We start from the raw sequence: 18,807 nt of genomic DNA, 5'->3' as shown, positions 1-18,807 counted from the left end.
TTAACGCCTGGGAAAAATCTGCTGTCACCTTTTCATGTTTTTTGTCTGTCTGTGTGCTTATGTTTCAGAACAAGTTTGTAAGCATGATCACTTCCTTTCCATTTAACATTACAGGCTCTTCAAACTTCTGCAGAAGCAAAGTGTCTCAGATGTCATTCTTGAGGTTGCATTAGTTATTAAATAAAAACAGATCTAAATATAAATGCTCCCGAGAGTAATGTTGTATGCTGCAGGTTCAGCAAGTGTAAGTTTAGTTGACTTTGTTTGATTCCATTGTTATTTATCCTTCAATCGGATCTTGCATTCCGAAGTACTTGGAATATGTTAGGTTAATGTACTGTAGTGTCAACTTAATTTATCCAAGCTCTATCTTCATGATCAAAAGTTAATTGCATCTGTCCAGCAGGTTCTGCCAATGGATGCAAATTCTGTTAACAAATGCCCCCTGCTGGATCTGCAGTGCCTCTGCACTAACTAATTGTGAGGATTTATAATAGTGTTTTTAGAAAACAGTCTTGCTTTGTTTCGTATTTCACCAACCGCCTAGAATTATAATGTATGACAGTAAGGTTGGATGAAGGATGATGCTAGTTTGCATTGCAGAGATGGCAGTAATTTACAATTAATCGTTTGGCTGTACAGAGGATTGCTGAAAAGAAGAGACATTTTCTCGATGCTTTTCATCAGGACAATTGCAAGAATACAAATGTCAGGGGAAGCAACAATTTTATTCTGTATGACAAGAGTGCTGATTGGTTGGCGTGGATTCTGGTCGAGGCCTTGCCATGGAAAATGCACCAGTTAACGATGACTAACATTTAACTGCAAAAGGACAGGAACAGTCATCCTTAACAATTGTGACTATGTCAACAAAATGCACGATATTCTTAATGACAGGTCCAAATTCAAATCCATTGGACCTGCCGCTCAACATAACAGGACAGCCTTGATTGAAAGTAAGTTTAAAAAAAACACTTGCTGGACTTGTGTAAGAGCAATGAGCATGGTATATATGACAGGGTTTGTCCTCATGACTTGCTGTGTCCGCATAGGTATGGGCTGACCAAGACACAGAAGTGATGCCCCTTTATGTCCTATCTTAACTATGACCGGTTCTACATAGTATGAATTGGCCAAATGACTGGGTGAATTGTTACAAACGGCTTTGAATAAGTTTTCCAGTTACACGGTGAAGGATTCCTTCACATTTGTGAAGACCATACAGGATTTGCATATCAATACCAATGCTGTCTCCATGTTCTCATTTGACATTGCTAGCCTATTCACCAATGTTCCACTTAAGGAAGCCATAGATATTTGCGCTACAGCATTATATCATGGCAGACCTAGACCTGCCACCATTGCGTGAATCAATATTCATTGAGCTTATGAACCCAGTAACTCTCACAGTTGAGTTCAGCTTTAACGACACCATGTATGCCCAAATAGATGGTGTTGCCATGGGATCACTTCTAGGCTCAGCTCTCACGCACATCTTTGTTAGAACCTCCTACCACTTGCACACTTCTGATATGTGGATGATACGTTTGCTATATTTAAATACGTAGCAGCATGTAATAATTTCCTTGCATGTCGTAATGGGCTCCAAATCTGTGCTCAAACTCATCTTTAAAATGGAGCAGTCAAATGAACTCCCTTTCCTTGACGTACTAGTTGAGAAATCTGCACGGGGTTCTCTACTACGGTGTGCCAGAAGCCTACCTTCACTGGTCAATACACGCCTTAGGATTCTTACAGTTCCATGCGCTATAAGAATGGTCTTATCAGCAACCTCGTAAATAGGGCTCAAGCCATTTGTTCACCATGCAAGCTTAATGCTGAAATAGGGCGCATCAAAGACATCCTGCGGGATAATGGCTACCCTGATCAGATATTTCACGCTGTATATTGCACAAACTCGTGAATGGGCCGAAGGCCCAGTATACTTGAGATTACCATGGGAGAGCAAGGTATCTCAAAAATTTGAGCAACAGGTGAAGTTAGCTGTTTTACACTGCTACTATGCAGTAGCAACACAAGTGGTATTTGCCACTAACAGGATGCTGCTGGTAAGCCAAAAAGACGTTCTGCTTGCCTCACAAATAAGTCACGTAGAATTTCAGTGCCAGTGTGATACTAGGTATGTAGGCTGCACACGTCCTAAAGACTGGCGGATCATATCAAATAGCATGTCCCTTCTGCTGTTTGCAATGGGCAAGGTACAGACTGTACCTTGAACTCAACTGAATTCAAAACATAGTGCCCAACATTAGATGTGATTCCACGATGGGACAACATTTGCTAAATAATAAGCTAAAAGCTACTGCGGATGCTGGAAATCCAAAACAAAAACAGAATTACCTGGAAAAACTCAGCAGGTCTGGCAGCATCGGTGGAGAAGAAATCAGTTAACGTTTCGAGCCTTCACGGCCCTTCGGCAGAACTGAAGCATAGTTAGGAGAGAGGAGAAATATAAGCTGGTTTAAGGTGGGGGGGCGGGGGGAGAGAGAAATTGAGGGTATCACCACACCCTCAATTTCTCTCTCCCCCCGCCCCCCCACCTTAAACCAGCTATATTTCTCCTCTCTCCTAACTATGCTTCAGTTCTGCCGAAGGGCCGTGAAGGCTCGAAACGTTAACTGATTTCTTCTCCACCGATGCTGCCAGACCTGCTGAGTTTTTCCAGGTAATTCTGTTTTTGTTTTGGATTTGCTAAATAATCCTCAGTGTGCTACAAATTACGCTGACAACCAATTTAAGATTGTCAGTCGGGCTCACAGTGTGGTGCATTTGCGTGTACTGGAACCCAGATATATTACTACACAGGGCCCTGTTTGCAGATAGAAAGAACATGTACACACTTTGCGCCTGTTTCAGCTAAACTAAATAAGCGATAGCCGCTTGCTGGTTCATTCCTCAGAGCAATGCCTTGACCAATCAGAGTCAAGCTGCCTGGTTTTAATTTCAAGCAATGCTTGACAGTTAAATATCAGTCACCATTAACTGGTGCATTCTCCATGGCAATGCCTCTACCAATCAGAGTCCATTTGCTGACCAATCAGCACACTCTTCTCATACAATATAAAGTTGTTGCTTCTCCTGACATTGCCATTCTTGCAATTGTCCGGATGAGTGCAATTCGAGAAGCTTTGACAAAATGTCTCTTTTTGTTCAGCAGCAATTTACAATTCATTACTCACCTTCCTCCTTCTGTCCCAGGTTTGTTTTAATTTGGTTTCAGATTGTGGTGGAAAATTCAACAGGCTTGTTATTCATATAAGAGTTGGCTGTAAAAAAAAAAATCTTTGCTTCTTGCCCACAGATATGATCTGCGAGATCTGAAATGGTTTCCATTGAAGAAATCTGCAGACATGGTAGTTGGGAGATATGGGCATTCCGTGGCTTTATACAAGGTAATAAACTTGCATTATTTAAATTAATTTATAAAATGTGGGCGTCGCTGGCTAGGCCAGCGTTTATTGCCCATCCCTAGTTGCCCATGAGAAGGTGGTGGTGAGCTGCCTTCTTGAACCGCTGCAGTCCCTGTGTGTATATACACCCATAGTGCTGTTAGGGTGGGAGTTCCAGGATTTTGACCCAGTGACAGTGAAGGAACGACGATATATTTCTAAGTAAGGATGGTGAGGCTTGGAGGAGAACTTCTAGGTGGTGGTGTTCCCATGTGTCTGCAGCTCTTGTCCTTCTAGATGGTAGTGGTCATGGGTTTGGAAGGTGCTGCCTAAGGAGCCTTGCTGAGTTCCTGCAGTGCATCTTGTAGATGGTACACACTGCTACCAATGTTCATTGGTGGTGGAGGGAGTGAATGTTTATGGAAGTGGCTCCAATCAAGCGGTCTGCTTTGTCCTGGATGGTGTCAAGCTTCTTGAGTGTTGTTGGAGCTGCACTCATCCAGGCAAGTGGAGCGTGTTCTGTCACGCCGCTGACTTGTGTGTTGTTGCTGGTGGACAGGCTTTAGGGAGTCAGGAGGTGAGTTACTCATACGAAGATGCAAATTAGGAGCAGGAGTAGGCCACTCAGCCCCTTGAGCCTGCTCCGCCATTCAATAAGACCATGGCTGATCTGATTGTAACCTCAACCATTATTCCTACCTACTCACCGATAGCCTTTCACTCCCTTGTTAATCAAGAATCTATCTAGCTCTGCCTTAAAAATATTCAAAGACTCTGCTTCCATCGCCTTTTGAAGAAGAGAGCTCCAAAGGCACTTAACCCTCAGAGAAAAAAATTCTCCTCATCTCAGTCTTAAATGAGTGACCCCTTTTTTTAAACAGTGACCCTTAGTTCTAGTTCTCCCACAAGAGGAAGCATCCTCTCCACATCCACCCTGTCAAGACCACTCAGGGTCTTAAAGGTTTCAATTAAGTCGCTTCTTATTCTTCTAAATTCCAGTGGATATAAGCCTAGTCTGTTCATCCTTTCCTCATAAGACAACCTGCCCATTCCTGGTATTAGTCTAGTAAGCCTTCTCTGAGCTGCTAATGCATTTATGTCTTTCTCCAAATAAGGACACCAGCACTGTACACAGTACTCCAGATGTGGTCGCACCAGTGCCCTGTACAACTGAAGCATAACCCCCCTGCTTTTGTAATCAATTCCCCTCACAATAAATGATAACATTCTATCAGTTTTTCTAATTACCTGCTGCACCCACATACTAACCTTTTGTGATTTATGCACCCAGATCACTCGGAGTCTCAGAGCTCATCAATCACTCACCATTTAGACAATAAGCTTTTTTATTCTTCCTGCCAAAATGAACAATTTCATATTTGCCCATATTATACTCCATTTGCCAGATCTTTGCCCACTTGCTGTAGGATTCCTAGCTTCTGACCTGCTCTTGTAGCCACAGTATTTATATGGCTAGTCCAGTTCAATTTCTGGTTAATGGTAACCCCCAGGATGTTGATAGTTGGGGATTCAGCGATGGTAATGCCATTGAACATCAAAGGGAGATGGTTGGATTCTCTCTTGTTGGAGATGGTCAATGCGTGGCCATTGTGTGGCACGAATGTTACAGTCCACTTGTCAGCCCAAGCCTGGGTATTGTCCAGGCCTTGCTGCATTTGGTCATGGACTGCTTCAGTATTTAGCAGCATTGGTGCTTCACAGCAAGGAGGCTTGCAATGTTCACCATGTTTTGTTTGTTCTTTTAGCCATGCAGTTTGCATCTGGTAGTACTCCTGATGTTGTCTGTCTGTGGGAAATGCTGGTGCTCCACTTCCCCCCTCTCTGGGGTGTCCCAGTGCTCCCACTCCCCCAGCAGTGGATTACCCAGGTGTCAGTTGCCTGCAAATTCATGAACGAAACTACCGCCATGCTTCTACAAAGGAAAAACAGTGATCTTGGCTGTACAAATAGTCATTTGATAGTACAAAGCTTGAGTATTGCTGAAAAAAGAGATATGTTGAAAGTTTTCGTCTTACACTCAATAGGACACTTCACAAGAATACCAACATCAGTGGAAAACAGCAATTTATACTGCATAAGAGAGTGTTAATTGGTTGGCAAGTGGACTCTGATTGGTAGAGGTGTTGCCATGTAGAATGCACCAATAGATGATGACCTAGAGTTAACTGCCAAGCATTGTCTGAAATTTAAAGCAGGAAGCTTGACCCTGATTGGTCAAGGCATGGCCTGAGGAATGTGTCAGCGAATGGCTGTTACTGATTTTGTTTAGCTGAAAAAGGCACAATGTGTGTACATGTCCTTTCTGTCTGCAAAGAACAGGGCCCCGTGTATTAATATATGTAGCCTCCAGTACACGCGAATATGTCACACTGCGAGTCCGACTGAGGATCCTATATTGGTTGTAAGTGTAATGCTTAGCACACTTAGGATTATTTGCAAAACTCAAAACAGTGTCTAATATGAGATATGATTCTGCGATTGGGCATCATTTTCTAAATAATCCTCAGTGTGCTAAGCATTACACCGACAACCAATTTAAGATTGTCAGTCGGGCTTGCTGTTTGGAACTCGTGTACTGGGAGCTACTTATGTTAATACACAAGGCCCTGTTCTTTGCTGACAGAAAGAACGTGTACACACATTGTGCCTGTTTCGACTAAACAGCCATTCGTTGACTCATTCCTCAGGGCAATGCCTTGACCAAACAGGGTCAAGCTGCCTGCTTTAAATTTTAGACAGTGCGTAGCAGTTAACTGTCAATCACCATCAATTGGTGTATTCGCCATGGCAATGCCTCTACCATTCAGACTCCACTTGCCGACCAATCAGCACTGTTTTATACAGTATAAATTGCTTTTTTCCCCTGATGTTGGTATTCTTGTGAAGTGTTCTATTGAGTGCAAGATGAAACGTTTCGACTTGCCCCTTTTTTTCAGCAATCTTGGCTATATGGAATTAGTCATAACTTGTTAAACTGAAGAGCTTCCTTGGTGAGGGGACATCTGTGGGACTTGCCTGGCTCTCCAGTACTAGTAAAATTATTCGACATGTTATTTTGTAGTTGATTTTTGCTACTTCATGTGCAGGATGCAATCCAAGCCCTGTGTAGATATAATTGTAAAGTGAACAGGGTTTCTATTATTTTCTGATGCCTGAAGTTCACAATGTCACTTCATTGAAACTGATTTTACTTTATGTATTCTATTCATGTTTAATCTTTCGAATATGTATGCTCCGTTTTTATTTTCATCAGTGTAACCAATGCTGACCTTCATTTAGAAACTTTTCTTTAAATTTTTAGGATAAAATTTATATGTATGGCGGTAAAATCGATTCGACAGGGAATGTCACAAACCAGCTCTGGGTGTTTAACATTCAGAATCAATCATGGATGCCACTGATTCCAAAGGCTAAGCAACAATATGCCGTTGTGGGCCACTCCGCACATATTGTGCAGTTGAAAGATGGTAGTGTTGTGATGTTGGTCATCTTTGGGCACTGTCCGCTTTATGGATACATCAGCAAAATACAGGAATACAATCTTGGTGAGTATTAACAAGATGAGAACACCAACCAAAGCTTTTGTTCCTATTTAAGCAGGTGAAAAAGAGGCAGCACCAATTTGCTTCAGACGTTTGAAAGTGTAATCCTACGCCCATAGTCTTTGTGCAATTTTTTTAACAGGAAGTGTTCTTTCTAATATTGACGGCATCTGCTGGCTGAATAGAATATTGCATGCGCATTGTCTGTTGGGGAAAGAAAATTTGTGAAATAGATGTGAAGAATTCATTAGATTCTATCTACAAGGTGCACTGCAGGAACTCACCAAAGCTCCTTCAACAGCATATTCCAAACCTGTGACCTCTACCCACCTCGAAGGATGAGGGCAGCAGATGCAGGGAACACCAGCACCTGCAAGTTCCCTTCCAAGCCACACACGTTCCCGACTTGGTTCCTTTACTGTCGGTGGGTCAAAACCCTGGAACTCCCTCCCTAACAGCACTGTGTGGGGTGGGTGTGCCTACACCTCATGAACTGCAGCTGTTTTGAAAGATCGCACGGCCCCACCTGCTCAAGGGCAAGTTGGGATGGGCAACAGCCCCCATGCCCCATGAAAGAATAAAAAAAGCTCATTAGATTCATCATGTACCTGGATTTTACAGATCAGCAGCTGTTTGGCAACTGCTTGTCTATATTTGGTGGGAGGAATGTGAATGTCGCTGGAATAAAACTAAGGTAACTGAAGATCATCATGGCTGGTTATAGGCCAGGAAAAGGGTGCGTCTCTGTGTCTGGAAACCACAAAGAAGTTTTGAACGATTTCGCAATCAGAATTAGCAGCAGGAGGAGTCGATTCTAGAGCTTTGTGTCTCTACAAGGAATAGGGGAACACCATTGTTGCTGCAAGTGTTGGAATGTGGATTATAGCTGCAGTCTAAACGATGCATTTCAAGTGTCACACTGCACTTTCATTGTAACAGATCTATATTCAAGGCTGTTTTTCAGTAAATGCCTTTTGAATCTGCATCTGTGCTTTATTTTTATGCTGTTGCTCAGGTTTTGCTGCTGCTTAAAGTTGGCATCAAATTTGCATGGACTTTAACTGAGAAATTCAAGGGAAAATACAGGAAAAAGCACAGTCCTCTGGTTAGACAAATAGTGCATAACCAGATCCTGATTTGCAGTTTTACTGGAGTTTAGAGGATTACGTTGCACAAATTTGCCTGGTTCTCTAGGGAAATTGAAAACCAGTGACGTTTCCTGGAATAGCCATGTACAAGCTGCTATTCCTCAGCCACTGCAGCTAGGATTGAATCAAGCCATTTGCTTTATTTTCACATGGGATTTATTACTATGGTTTTTTGAACCTAATCAGTTTGGTGTTATGTACAAGTTGTTGGAATCAGATATTAATAGCATAAAAATGTCTCGTTTGTAAAATGATTGGTGTTGAGCATGGTTTACAATTAATTCAGCAGTGTCACTTTCGTGCACAAAGTGGCAAATGGGCAGTTGGGACAGCAGACAAACAACATGAAATTCAGATGTCAGTTTCAACACTAATGTAAAGCTTTATTATAATGGTTTTGCATCATGCTCACATTGGATCTTCAATTTTTTAATCACGGATTGTGAGCGTCTCTGGCTAGGTCAACATTTATTGCCCATCCCTATTTGCCCTTGAGAAGGCGGTGATGAAGGTCTTGAACCACTGCTGTCCATGTGATATAGGTACACTCTCAGTGCTGTCAGGGAGGGAGTTCAGGATTCTGACCCACTGGCAGTGAAGGAAAGGCAATGTAGTTCCAAATCAGGATGGTGTGTGACTTGGAGAACTTGCAGGTGGTGGTGTTCCCGTGCACCTGCTACCTTTGTACTTCTAAGTTCCAGAGATCATGGGTTTGGGAGGTGCTGCTGAAGAAGCCTTGGCATGTTGCTACAGTGCATCATGTGGATGATAGCCCCTGCAGGCCATGATGCGCAGGTGGTGATGGGAGTGAATCTTTAAGATGGTGGATGGGGTGCCGGTTAAGTAGGCTACTTTGCTGTGGATGATGATATTGGAGCTGCATTCATCTAGTGGCGAGCATTCCATCTCACTCCTGAATTGTGCTTCTAGGTGACGGACAGGCTTGAATGAGTCTGGAGGCAAATTGCTCGCTGCAGAATTCACAGCCTATGACCAGCCCTTGTACCCACAATATTTGGCTGGGCTTGTTAACTTTCTGGTCAACGTTAATACCCCTGCCCCCTAAGGATGTTGATGTTGGGAATTTGAGGGTGATAACATACTGCTGCCATATATAAAAATTGCTTAATGATATCATTAATGTACAAAAAATAGAAGATGTGCTCCTTTCAATAGCATTATGGCTGTTCTATGCTGTCCAGTTGAAAAAATACAGTGTTAATTTGTTTTTCTTTTATCCCTGAAATTTCCATTCAAACCCAACACAGTCTGATGAAAAGTTTTTTTTGCTCTAAGGATCCTGACTGCGCATTGTCAAACGAGTACCTGACGAGCATGGTACTGCAGCACAGCCCCTTGTGTCCCTCAGCCCAGCTCCCACTCTGGATGATGAAATTGGAGCCCCACACATCCAGTCAAGTGGAGAGTATTCCATCACACTCCTGAAAAGCCTGTGCCCATATGCAGCAAGACCTGGACAACATGCAGGCTTGGGCTGACAAGTGGCAAGTAACATTTGTACCGCACAAGTGCCAGGCAATGACCAACTCCAACAAGAGAGAATCTAACCATTGGCTCTTGATGTTCAGTGACATTACCATCGTTGAATCCCCCACAATCAACATTCTGAGGGTCACAGTTGACCAGAAACATGAATGGCCCAGCCATATGAATACAGTGGCCACAAGAAACGGTCAGAGGCTGGGAATTCTGCAGCGTGTAACTCACCACCTGGCTCCCCAAAGCCTGTTGACCATCAACCAGGCACAAGTCAGGAGTATGATAGAATACTCTCCCTTTGACTGGATGAGTGCAGCTCCGTCAACCCTCAGGAAGCTCGACACCATGTAGGACAAAGCCCACTTGGCACCTGATCAACCACCTTCGCCACTGAATGTGACAGCAGTGTGTAGCATTCACAAGATGCATTGCAGCAACTCACCAAGGCTTCTTTGCCAACAGCTTCCAAACCTGCAACCTCTATCACCTAGAAGGACACAGGCAGCAGATGCATGGGAACACCACCTGCAAGTTCCCCTCGAAGCCGCACATCATCCTGACTTTGAACTATATTGCCGTTCCTTCACTGTCGCTGGGTCAAAACCCTGGAATTCCCCCCTGATCAGCACTGTGGGTGTAGCTACACCACATGGACTGCAGCAATTCAAGAAGGTGGCTCACCACCACCTTCTCAAGGGCAATTAGGGACAGGCAATAAATGCTGGCCTAGCCAGAGACGCCCACGTCTCATGAAAGAATTTTTTAATAATTGTGCTTGTAGATGATGGAAAGCTTTTGTTTTCAAAACAGGAAAACAAGGGGTTGAACCCAATTGCTTCATTAACTAGTTTCCATGCGGAGCATTTTACTTGTATCGAAATTGGGGTGTTTATTTTACTCTGCCATTTACTGGCAAGAGAATCCCACTGAGTGAACAGTTGTGGAGACCAGACATGGATAGAGCACATTTTATCGCATCTGCAAGAGAGATGATCTGTAAATTGTTCCTGTGCTATATCGTCAGTATGATTGAACAATGGGCATCTAAGAATCTTTTTGTCTAAAGATGTTGTTCCAGGGGATTGATTAAAACTACAACTCTTTCCCATTGCTCTTGCTCTTGATAGAAACATAGAAAATAGAAGCAGGAGTAGGTCATTTGGCCCTTTGAGCTAACTCCGCCATTCAATATGATCATGGCTGAACCTCTATCTCAACACCATATTCTTGCTCTCTCCCCATACCCCTTGATGCCTTTAGAGTCTAGAAAGCTATCTATTTCCTTCTTAAATATATTCAATGACTTGGCCTCCACAGCCCTCTGTGGTAGAGAATTCCACAAGTTCACCACCCACTGTGAAGAAGTTTCACCTCATCTTGGCCCTAAATGGCCCACCACGTATCCTGAGATTGTGATCCCTTGTTCTAGAGCCCCCAGCCAGAGGAAACATCATCCCTGCATCCAGATCTTACTGTTAATTGTACAGTAATTGAGTATTTAATTGTATGCTGGTGGGATGGGAGGCATTGACTTGGGATTCACTTGTGCTCCTTTTGTATAGGAGCAGATTGAAACTGCAGTCGTTGACTTTAGAGGTGTATGCTTTAACGTATATCTCTTTAAGTATAAGTTAATAAAGTGCAAAGATTGGGCTCCAGTTTACCACCTGGAATATTACACACTTCTGGATCTGATAGAATTCAATTATGAAGCAATCAAAAGTAAAAATTGATTTTATCGGGACATTTTTCTGCTTGTCAAGATTTCTGATATTTTAAATATTTCCATATGTGCAAATCCTCCTGCATGAGGCCATTTAATAATCTAATAATAAGGAAAAGAGAGGCTTTTAGCAGGTACAAGGGAAGCAAATCAGCGGAGGCATTAGTGGAGTACATAAAGTGCAGGGTGGAGCTTAAGAAAGCAATTAGGAGAGCAAGAAGTGATATGAGAAAGCTCTGGCTGGTAAAAGTAGGGAAAATCCCAAGATATTCTTTAAGTAAATCAATGGGAAGAGGATAACCAGGGAAAGAGTAGGGCCCATAAGGGACCAAGGGGACAACCTATGGGTGGAGCCAGAGGACATCGGTACAGTGTTGAACGAATACTTCACATCCGTCTTCACCCAAGAGAATGAGGATGAAGGTATCGAACTCTGGGAGAGAGACTGCGAGGTTCTTGAGCAAATTGATTTAGGGAGTGACAAGGTATTGGAGGTGTTTGCAGGCTTAAAAGTGAACAAATCTCCAGGTCCAGATGATTTGTGTCCCAGACTGCTGAGGGAGGCAAGGGAGGAGATCGCAGGGGCTCTGAGCCAAATTTTTAATTCCTCTCTGGCCACAGGGGAGGTGCCAGAGGACTGGAGAACAGCTAATGTGGCTCCGCTATTTAAGAAGGTTTGTAGAGATAAGCCAGGGAACTACAGACCAGTGAGTCTCACGTCAGTGGTAGGAAAACTATTGGAGAAAATTCTGAAGGAGAGTATCTATCTCCACTTGGAGAGGCAAGGTTTGATCAGGGATAGTCAGCATGGCTTTGTCAGAGGGAGGTCATGCCTGACAAATCTGATTGAAATTTTTGAGGAGGTGACCAGGTGTGTAGATGTAGTGCAGTGGAATATAGTTTATATGGATTTCAGCAAAGCCTTTGACAGGGTTCCACATGGGAGACATATAAAGAAGGCAAATGCACATGGGATACAGGGTAAGTTGATAAGGTGGATTCAAAATTGGCTTAGTTGTAGGAGACAGAGGGTGATGACAGAAGGATGCTTTAGTGACTGGAAGCCAGTGTCCAGTGGCATACCACAGAGATCTGTGCTGGGTCCCCTATTATTTGTCATTTATATAAACGACATAGATGACTATGTGGGGGGTAGGATTAGTAAATTTGCGGATGACACAAAAATTGGCCGGGTGGTTAACAGTGAGGCTGAGTGCCTTGGGCTACAGGAAGATATAGACGGGATGATCAAATGGGCAGATAAGTGGCAGATGGAATTTAACCCTGAAAAGTGTGAGGTGATACACTTTGAAAGGAGTAATTTGACAAAGAAGTAGTCAGTGAATGGCATGACACTAGGAAGTTCTGAGGAACAAAGGGACCTTGGCATGTGTATCCATAGATCTCTGAAGGCGGAGGGGCATGTTAGTGGGGTAGTGAAAAAGGCATATGGGACACTTGCCTTTATCAATCGAGGCATAGATTGCAAAAGTAGGGAGATCATGTTGGAGTTGTATAGAACCTTGGTGAGGCCGCAGCTGGAGTACTATGTGCAGTTCTGGTTGCCACATGAAAGGACGGATGTGATTGCACTGGAGGGGGTGCAGAGGGGATTCACCAGGATGTTGCCTGGGATGAAATATTTAAGTTATGAAGAGAGGTTGGATAGACTTGGGTTGTTTTCATTGGAGCAGAGAAGACTGAGGGGCGACCTGATTGAGGTGTACAAGATTATGAGGGGCATGGACAGGGTGGATAGAGAGCAGCTGTTCCCCTCAGTTGAAGGGTCAGTCACGAGGGGACATAAGTTCAAGGTGAGAGGCAGGAGGTTTAGGGGGGATGTGAGGAAAAACCTTTTTACCCAGAGGGTGTTGATGGTCTGGAATGCACTGCCTGGGAGGGTGGTGGAGGTGGGTTGCCTCACATCCTTTAAAAAGTACCTGGATGAGCACTTGGCATGTCATAACATTCAAGGCTGTGGGCCAAGTGCTGATAAATGGGATTAGGTAGGTAGGTCAGGTGTTTCTCATTGGGCTGAAGGGCCTCTTCTGCACTGTGTGATTCTGTGATTCTCAATTCAATCTCTACAAATGGTAACAACCATTCTTTATGGCACTGGTCAGACCACTGAAAGGCTTGTGTTGGCAATGTGAAACATAATGAACTCACTGGTGTTGCTGAGCATTAAAAGCTGGATGATTTGAGATATTTTCTGCTTGAATGAATGTTTTGTTTGCAGGCAGTGTGGCTTAGGCAGTTGAGTCATTTAAGTCATTGTTGAGGTTGCTTTGGAAACTAGTATAACATTAAATGGATAAATAAGTAAAGTTACTCTTCTGTAAGGTTGTGGAACGGTCATGTTCCAATGATGGGTATTCGGAAAAAGGTTTCCTTGGAAATCTACAGATTCAGTTGGTTTATGTGCGTGAAGGACTGTTTTATTTTAAATATTAAAACAGACACTTTCAGGATTCTGCCCTTCTTGAAGGAACTGAGTCCCACTGGTGCTAATTACTGTCTGGAATTTTCCCTGGTAGCTATTATAGTTCTGTTACATGGCACTAAGTGCGGAGAGACTATTTAACTATATTGCTTTTGTATACCAAATCCATCTTTGCCCAACGCCTACACAGTTAACACTTGCAATGGGTGTTGCTGGATTGTGACTGCCCTAATTAGTGACTTTTTTTTTTACACAAAAGGTGGTTAGACTGTGGAGCACTTTATCACAAGCCATTGTCGAAACAGAGTCCACATTAAAAGTCATGGGGATTGTGCTAAAAATATATGGCTTGTGGAGTGAAACACTGGGATGAGTCTTAACTCTCAAGAACAGGGGGATGGGGTCAGAAGTTAAAATTCAAAGTCTGAAACAGGAACCCAACTCGTCTTGGTCTTGACAACTTTCTGTTTTAACAGAACTAGTCCATGGGTGGGTGACCAATTGGTTTGCAAAAGGTGGGTCGGCCATTTTAAGCATTTTAATAAGGCTGCATGCCTTCATTTTAACCGTGGTTTAATTTTAATCCACAATTGGCTAAGTTTCCTAGCCCTTGGGAAACTCAGCAGGTGTGAAAGGGCTGAATCCATGAAGTAAGTATCTTTACAGCACTACTTGTTGGTAAATGGTGTTTCCTCCAGGCCCAGCAAGCTACCCAGTGACTTCTCTGACCATCGTTGGACACACCCGCTTCACCAACACGCCCGCATCAGAACCCCTGGCTAAACCTATCTGCTCTCAGATCAGCTTGGCTGCAGTTTTGTGCTGTTGGCTTTCCTGTCTCACAAACAGCCATTGAGGAAATGAAGGCCCTACAGTGAAACTGAGTGGGAGTTGATGTCTAAGATGACTTGCATGAAAAAACATCTGAGTTTATTCCTTTTTCAAAAAAATTAAAAGGGTATGGTGAGAAAGTAGAGCAAAGGAACTAAATATATTATTATTTGGCAGGCGGCACCTGCATAACTTAAACAAGTGACCTCTTTTCTGTCGTAATGTAGACCTGCCGTATTTCACGATTCAACGTGAATTGATTGTGTTTCAGATATGACTTTGAAGTAACATGCAGTTTTTTTAAACAGGTAAAAATACATGGAATATACTGCAAACAAATGGGGCCTTGGTTCAAGGAGGATATGGTCACAGCAGCGTTTATGACCCCAAGACAAGGGCAATTTACATACATGGTGGATACAAAGCTGTCAGCACTAATAAGTATGGCCTTACAGATGACCTGTACAAGTATGATGTGAATACAAGTACATGGTGAGTGTTTACAATGAAATTGAGTGCAATTGGCTGATGTTTTTTTGTTGGTTTTGCCTGAAGTAGCTTTTGCTTTAAATTTGAGGATTAAGTTTTCATCCTGAAGATAATCCCTTTTTCACACAAAGTGATCACAAAAAAAATTAGAAGCTCAATGAACTTTATAACCATGCAAGATTGGTGAGTTGAAAAGACAGGGTCAGATTGTGGGCAATTTAGAATGGCACTGTCAAATCATAGGCAATCAGCATTGATTTATTAAAGGGAGTGCATCTGATATTTCTATGCTGTTGAATTTTATTGAGATCACAGTGTACAGAGATGAAAGGAATTCAGTCGGTGATGTATAGGTGTATTTCAAGTTGCTGTATTGACTAATTGTCAAAAATGAATTCCTGTGTTGATGAGTGGATTGTAGCCTGTTACTGGGAGACAAGCAGAGAGTAGGAGTGAGTCGCTGCTTTGAATTTTCAGTTTTCTTGTATTTGGGTGACTTTGGCAAGTGCATTTAGCCTTTATCCATGATTGTCCTGTGAAGGTGCTGGGCTGCTTTCTTGAACTATTGGAGTTTCTGTGACAATAGAATCCCCATTGAAGAATCCCAGGACTTTGATCTGGAGATTACAAAGGGATGGTGTTGCATGTTCAAGTCAGGGTGAGATTGATCGTCTTCCACGACAAGGCTGAACTTGTCCTTCTGAGTCTTATATATTGTGGGGTTTTAACTAAGCACTATGCATTGCCTGTTGTTGCAGTCTTTCTTGTAGATAGTATGTACTGTCCTTGGCAGGTTGCAGATTTTGAGTCCAATAATGTGAGCTGATCAAGTGGGTTGCACATGAGTGATGACAAACTGCTTGACCAATTTTCACTGCTCTCACTCAAGTGAGTGTTCGCAGATTCACAGTGTTGTCACAGTGCAGAAGGAGGCTGTTTGGCCTGTCATGTCTGCACTGGCTGCCTGAATGAGAAATTCACCTAGTGCCATTTCCCCACCTTCTCCCCCTAACCTTGCATACTGTCCCTTTTCAGATAATGCGGTTCCCTCTTGAATATCTCGACTGAACCTGCTTTGCACCATACTCTCAGGCAGCACATTCCAGATCTTAACCGCTCGCTGTGTGAAAAAGTTTCTCCTCATGTCTCCATTGCTTCTTTTGCCAATTATCTTAAACCTGTGCCCTCTGGTTCTTGATCCTTCCACCTTCCTTATCTACTCTTTCCAGACCCCTCCTGATTTTAAATAACTCTTATCAAATCTCCTCTTCATCTTCTCCAAGGAAAGCAGTCACCTTCAATCTATCAACGTAACTGAAGTTCTTCATCGCTAGAACTATTTTCGTGAATCTTTCCTCACCCTCTCTCACGCCTTCACATCTTTCCTAAACTGTGGCGCCCAGAAGTGGATGCAATACTCCAGTTGAGGCTGAACCAGTGTTTTATATAAGTTTAACATAAACGCCTTGTTTTTGTACTCCATGCCCGTATTAATAAATCATAGGAAACTTTATGCTTTACTAACTGCCCTTTCAACCCATCCTGCCACCTTCAATAATTTATGTACATATATTCTCAGGTCCTTCTGCTCCTGTACCCTTTATATTGCCTCTCTCAGTTCTTCCTCTCAAAATGAATCATTTCACACTTGCCTTCATTGAATTTCATCTCCACTTGCCCGTCCATGCCTCCAACTTGTCTATTTCCTTTCGAAGTTCTGCACTATCCTCACAGTTCACAATGCTTCTATCCACAATGCCGATGTTTGTGAAGCTTTGAGGGATCAGGTAATGAGCCATCTTCAGATGACCCTATTTTTTGCACTGCTCGTGGCCATGATGTTGATCCGGCTGGTCAAGTTAATCTGCTGGTCAGTGGTGTCTTCAAAGAAATCGATGGTGGAGGAACCCGGCAATAATGGTATCCTTAAAGTTCAAGAGGTGGCTTGGCTTTTTCTGATTGGCACCTCCCTCCCTAAAAACAAGGGCCTGAGAGGAGAAATTCAATTGAGAAATTCAATAACAAATGCTAATTTTGTTGAGAAAACCTTAAAATTGATGACAATCTTGTCAACACAAAAAGTGTGGTATTTGGGGACCGAAATATGGCTTTCATTGTTCTGGGTTACAAACCCATAACATGAATCTCTCCAGAGCCATTTTGCAGTAGATGACCACGTGATGGTAAAGATGAGAAACGGAAGGCAATAAATTTCAAATTAAGTGCCATTATAATGAGGACCTTACATTGGACTACTTAAAAAAAAAACATTAAAAAAATTGTACTAGTGTAATGGCAGCTCACTGGATATTAGGAGCTAACCTAAAAATGGAATTTTTGCTCTCACTACTTATTGGCTTTCACTGAGAGATTATTGGGTAAAGTCTTACTTTTGCACACTAGGTGTCTAACTGATATATGGACCTTAAGAGTCTAAGAGATTGTTTTGGAGTTTCTTGTTCGTTTGCTGCCAGGGGTACAAGATCTTCATCAATGTATTCAGTATTTTTGATTTGCTAGCACATTGTTTATCTTTGTACAAAGCATTTTTTCCCACTAGTAGTGTTTTAGTTTGAGTAACTTTTTTTTTTTGAAAACTGGTGCAAAGTTTCCCTGGTGCATGTCAGTAGCTGCCTGGGAATGTATCTGCATTTTTGAGATGATCTCAAATAGCTGCAGGGCCATTGGAGTGTATCGGCAGGGAGCTTCCAAGCATGTGACAATATTTTACAGGAATTTCCTGGCAATTTATTAGTTTATGGAAGAGGAGCTCCTGGAAATTTATCTATGCTTGCATTGTCTCTCCAGACTGTTCTGATACTGTAAGAGAGCCCCCCTGCCCCCACCACTCATGCTCCAGATGTACAAACGTTTGGAAACTGTTAGTTTAAAGTGGTACTAACTCGTTAATGGAATGATAGTTGTGCATTTTCCATTTCAAAAGGACAATCTTGAAAGACCGAGGCTTCTTCCGTTACCTGCACACCGCTATTATTGAAAGTGGAACCATGTTGGTATTTGGTGGAAACACTCACAATGATACTTCGATGAGCCATGGAGCTAAATGCTTCTCTTCGGACTTCTTGGCTTATGACTTGGGTAAGTTGCTGGATGATCTGTGTTTTATACAGGTCGACTATCCTTTATCCATACGTCTGAAAACCGAACACATTCAAAAATCGAACGTTTTTTTGAATGGATATGCAGTTAATTTGTATGTTAATAAAGCAATGTAATATTACACTACAGGTGTATTAAGTGTTAACAGGTAAGAAGTAGGGTGTGAGAGAGTTGGCAAATTGAGAAACAACCTAGTATTTGTAAACTATAGCTAGCTTAGACTTAGGCTCTCGTAATGTAAGTAGGCCTACCGTATATACGGTAGATCCGCATATATCTGAATACTGAAACGCAATTGGCCCCAAGGGTTTCAGATAAAGGATACTCGACCTGTGTTATGGAGCACTTGGTTCAATGGCAATATATCTAAACATGCATATTAACTTATTGGGGTACTTAGTGCAGTGATGTTCCAGCGTTGTGTTGGGTCTTCAGGCCACCTTCCACCATCTCACTTAATTTTGATTTATTCCCGGTGCCTCACACTGCTTATTACTGTTTATTACTTTTAAATAAAGCTCAGGTTTCATGTTATCCAATCCAGTTCATGTAGCCTTAAGTAACTTTGTCTCCTTCTCTT

At 42.6% G+C, this 18,807-nt stretch overlaps 1 protein-coding gene across 1 annotated transcript in view; it reads left to right on the top strand.

Annotated features, from left to right (window-relative positions):
• The window catches only part of atrn (attractin), a 364,031-nt gene that overhangs the window by 122,698 nt on the left and 222,526 nt on the right, over positions 1-18,807 (top strand). The window contains exons 7-10 of the mRNA XM_078554529.1: positions 3,323-3,413; positions 6,733-6,976; positions 14,927-15,110; positions 18,052-18,206. Of these exons, the coding sequence (XP_078410655.1) occupies positions 3,323-3,413; positions 6,733-6,976; positions 14,927-15,110; positions 18,052-18,206 (674 nt within the window). The remainder of the gene's footprint in view (positions 1-3,322; positions 3,414-6,732; positions 6,977-14,926; positions 15,111-18,051; positions 18,207-18,807) is intronic.

This window comes from Cetorhinus maximus, chromosome 1 (assembly GCF_964194155.1).
Source record: "Cetorhinus maximus chromosome 1, sCetMax3.hap1.1, whole genome shotgun sequence".
NCBI classification, from domain to species: Eukaryota; Metazoa; Chordata; class Chondrichthyes; order Lamniformes; family Cetorhinidae; genus Cetorhinus; species Cetorhinus maximus.
The sequence above is the reverse complement of the archived record's forward strand: the minus strand, read 5'-3'. Positions and strand labels throughout refer to the sequence as shown.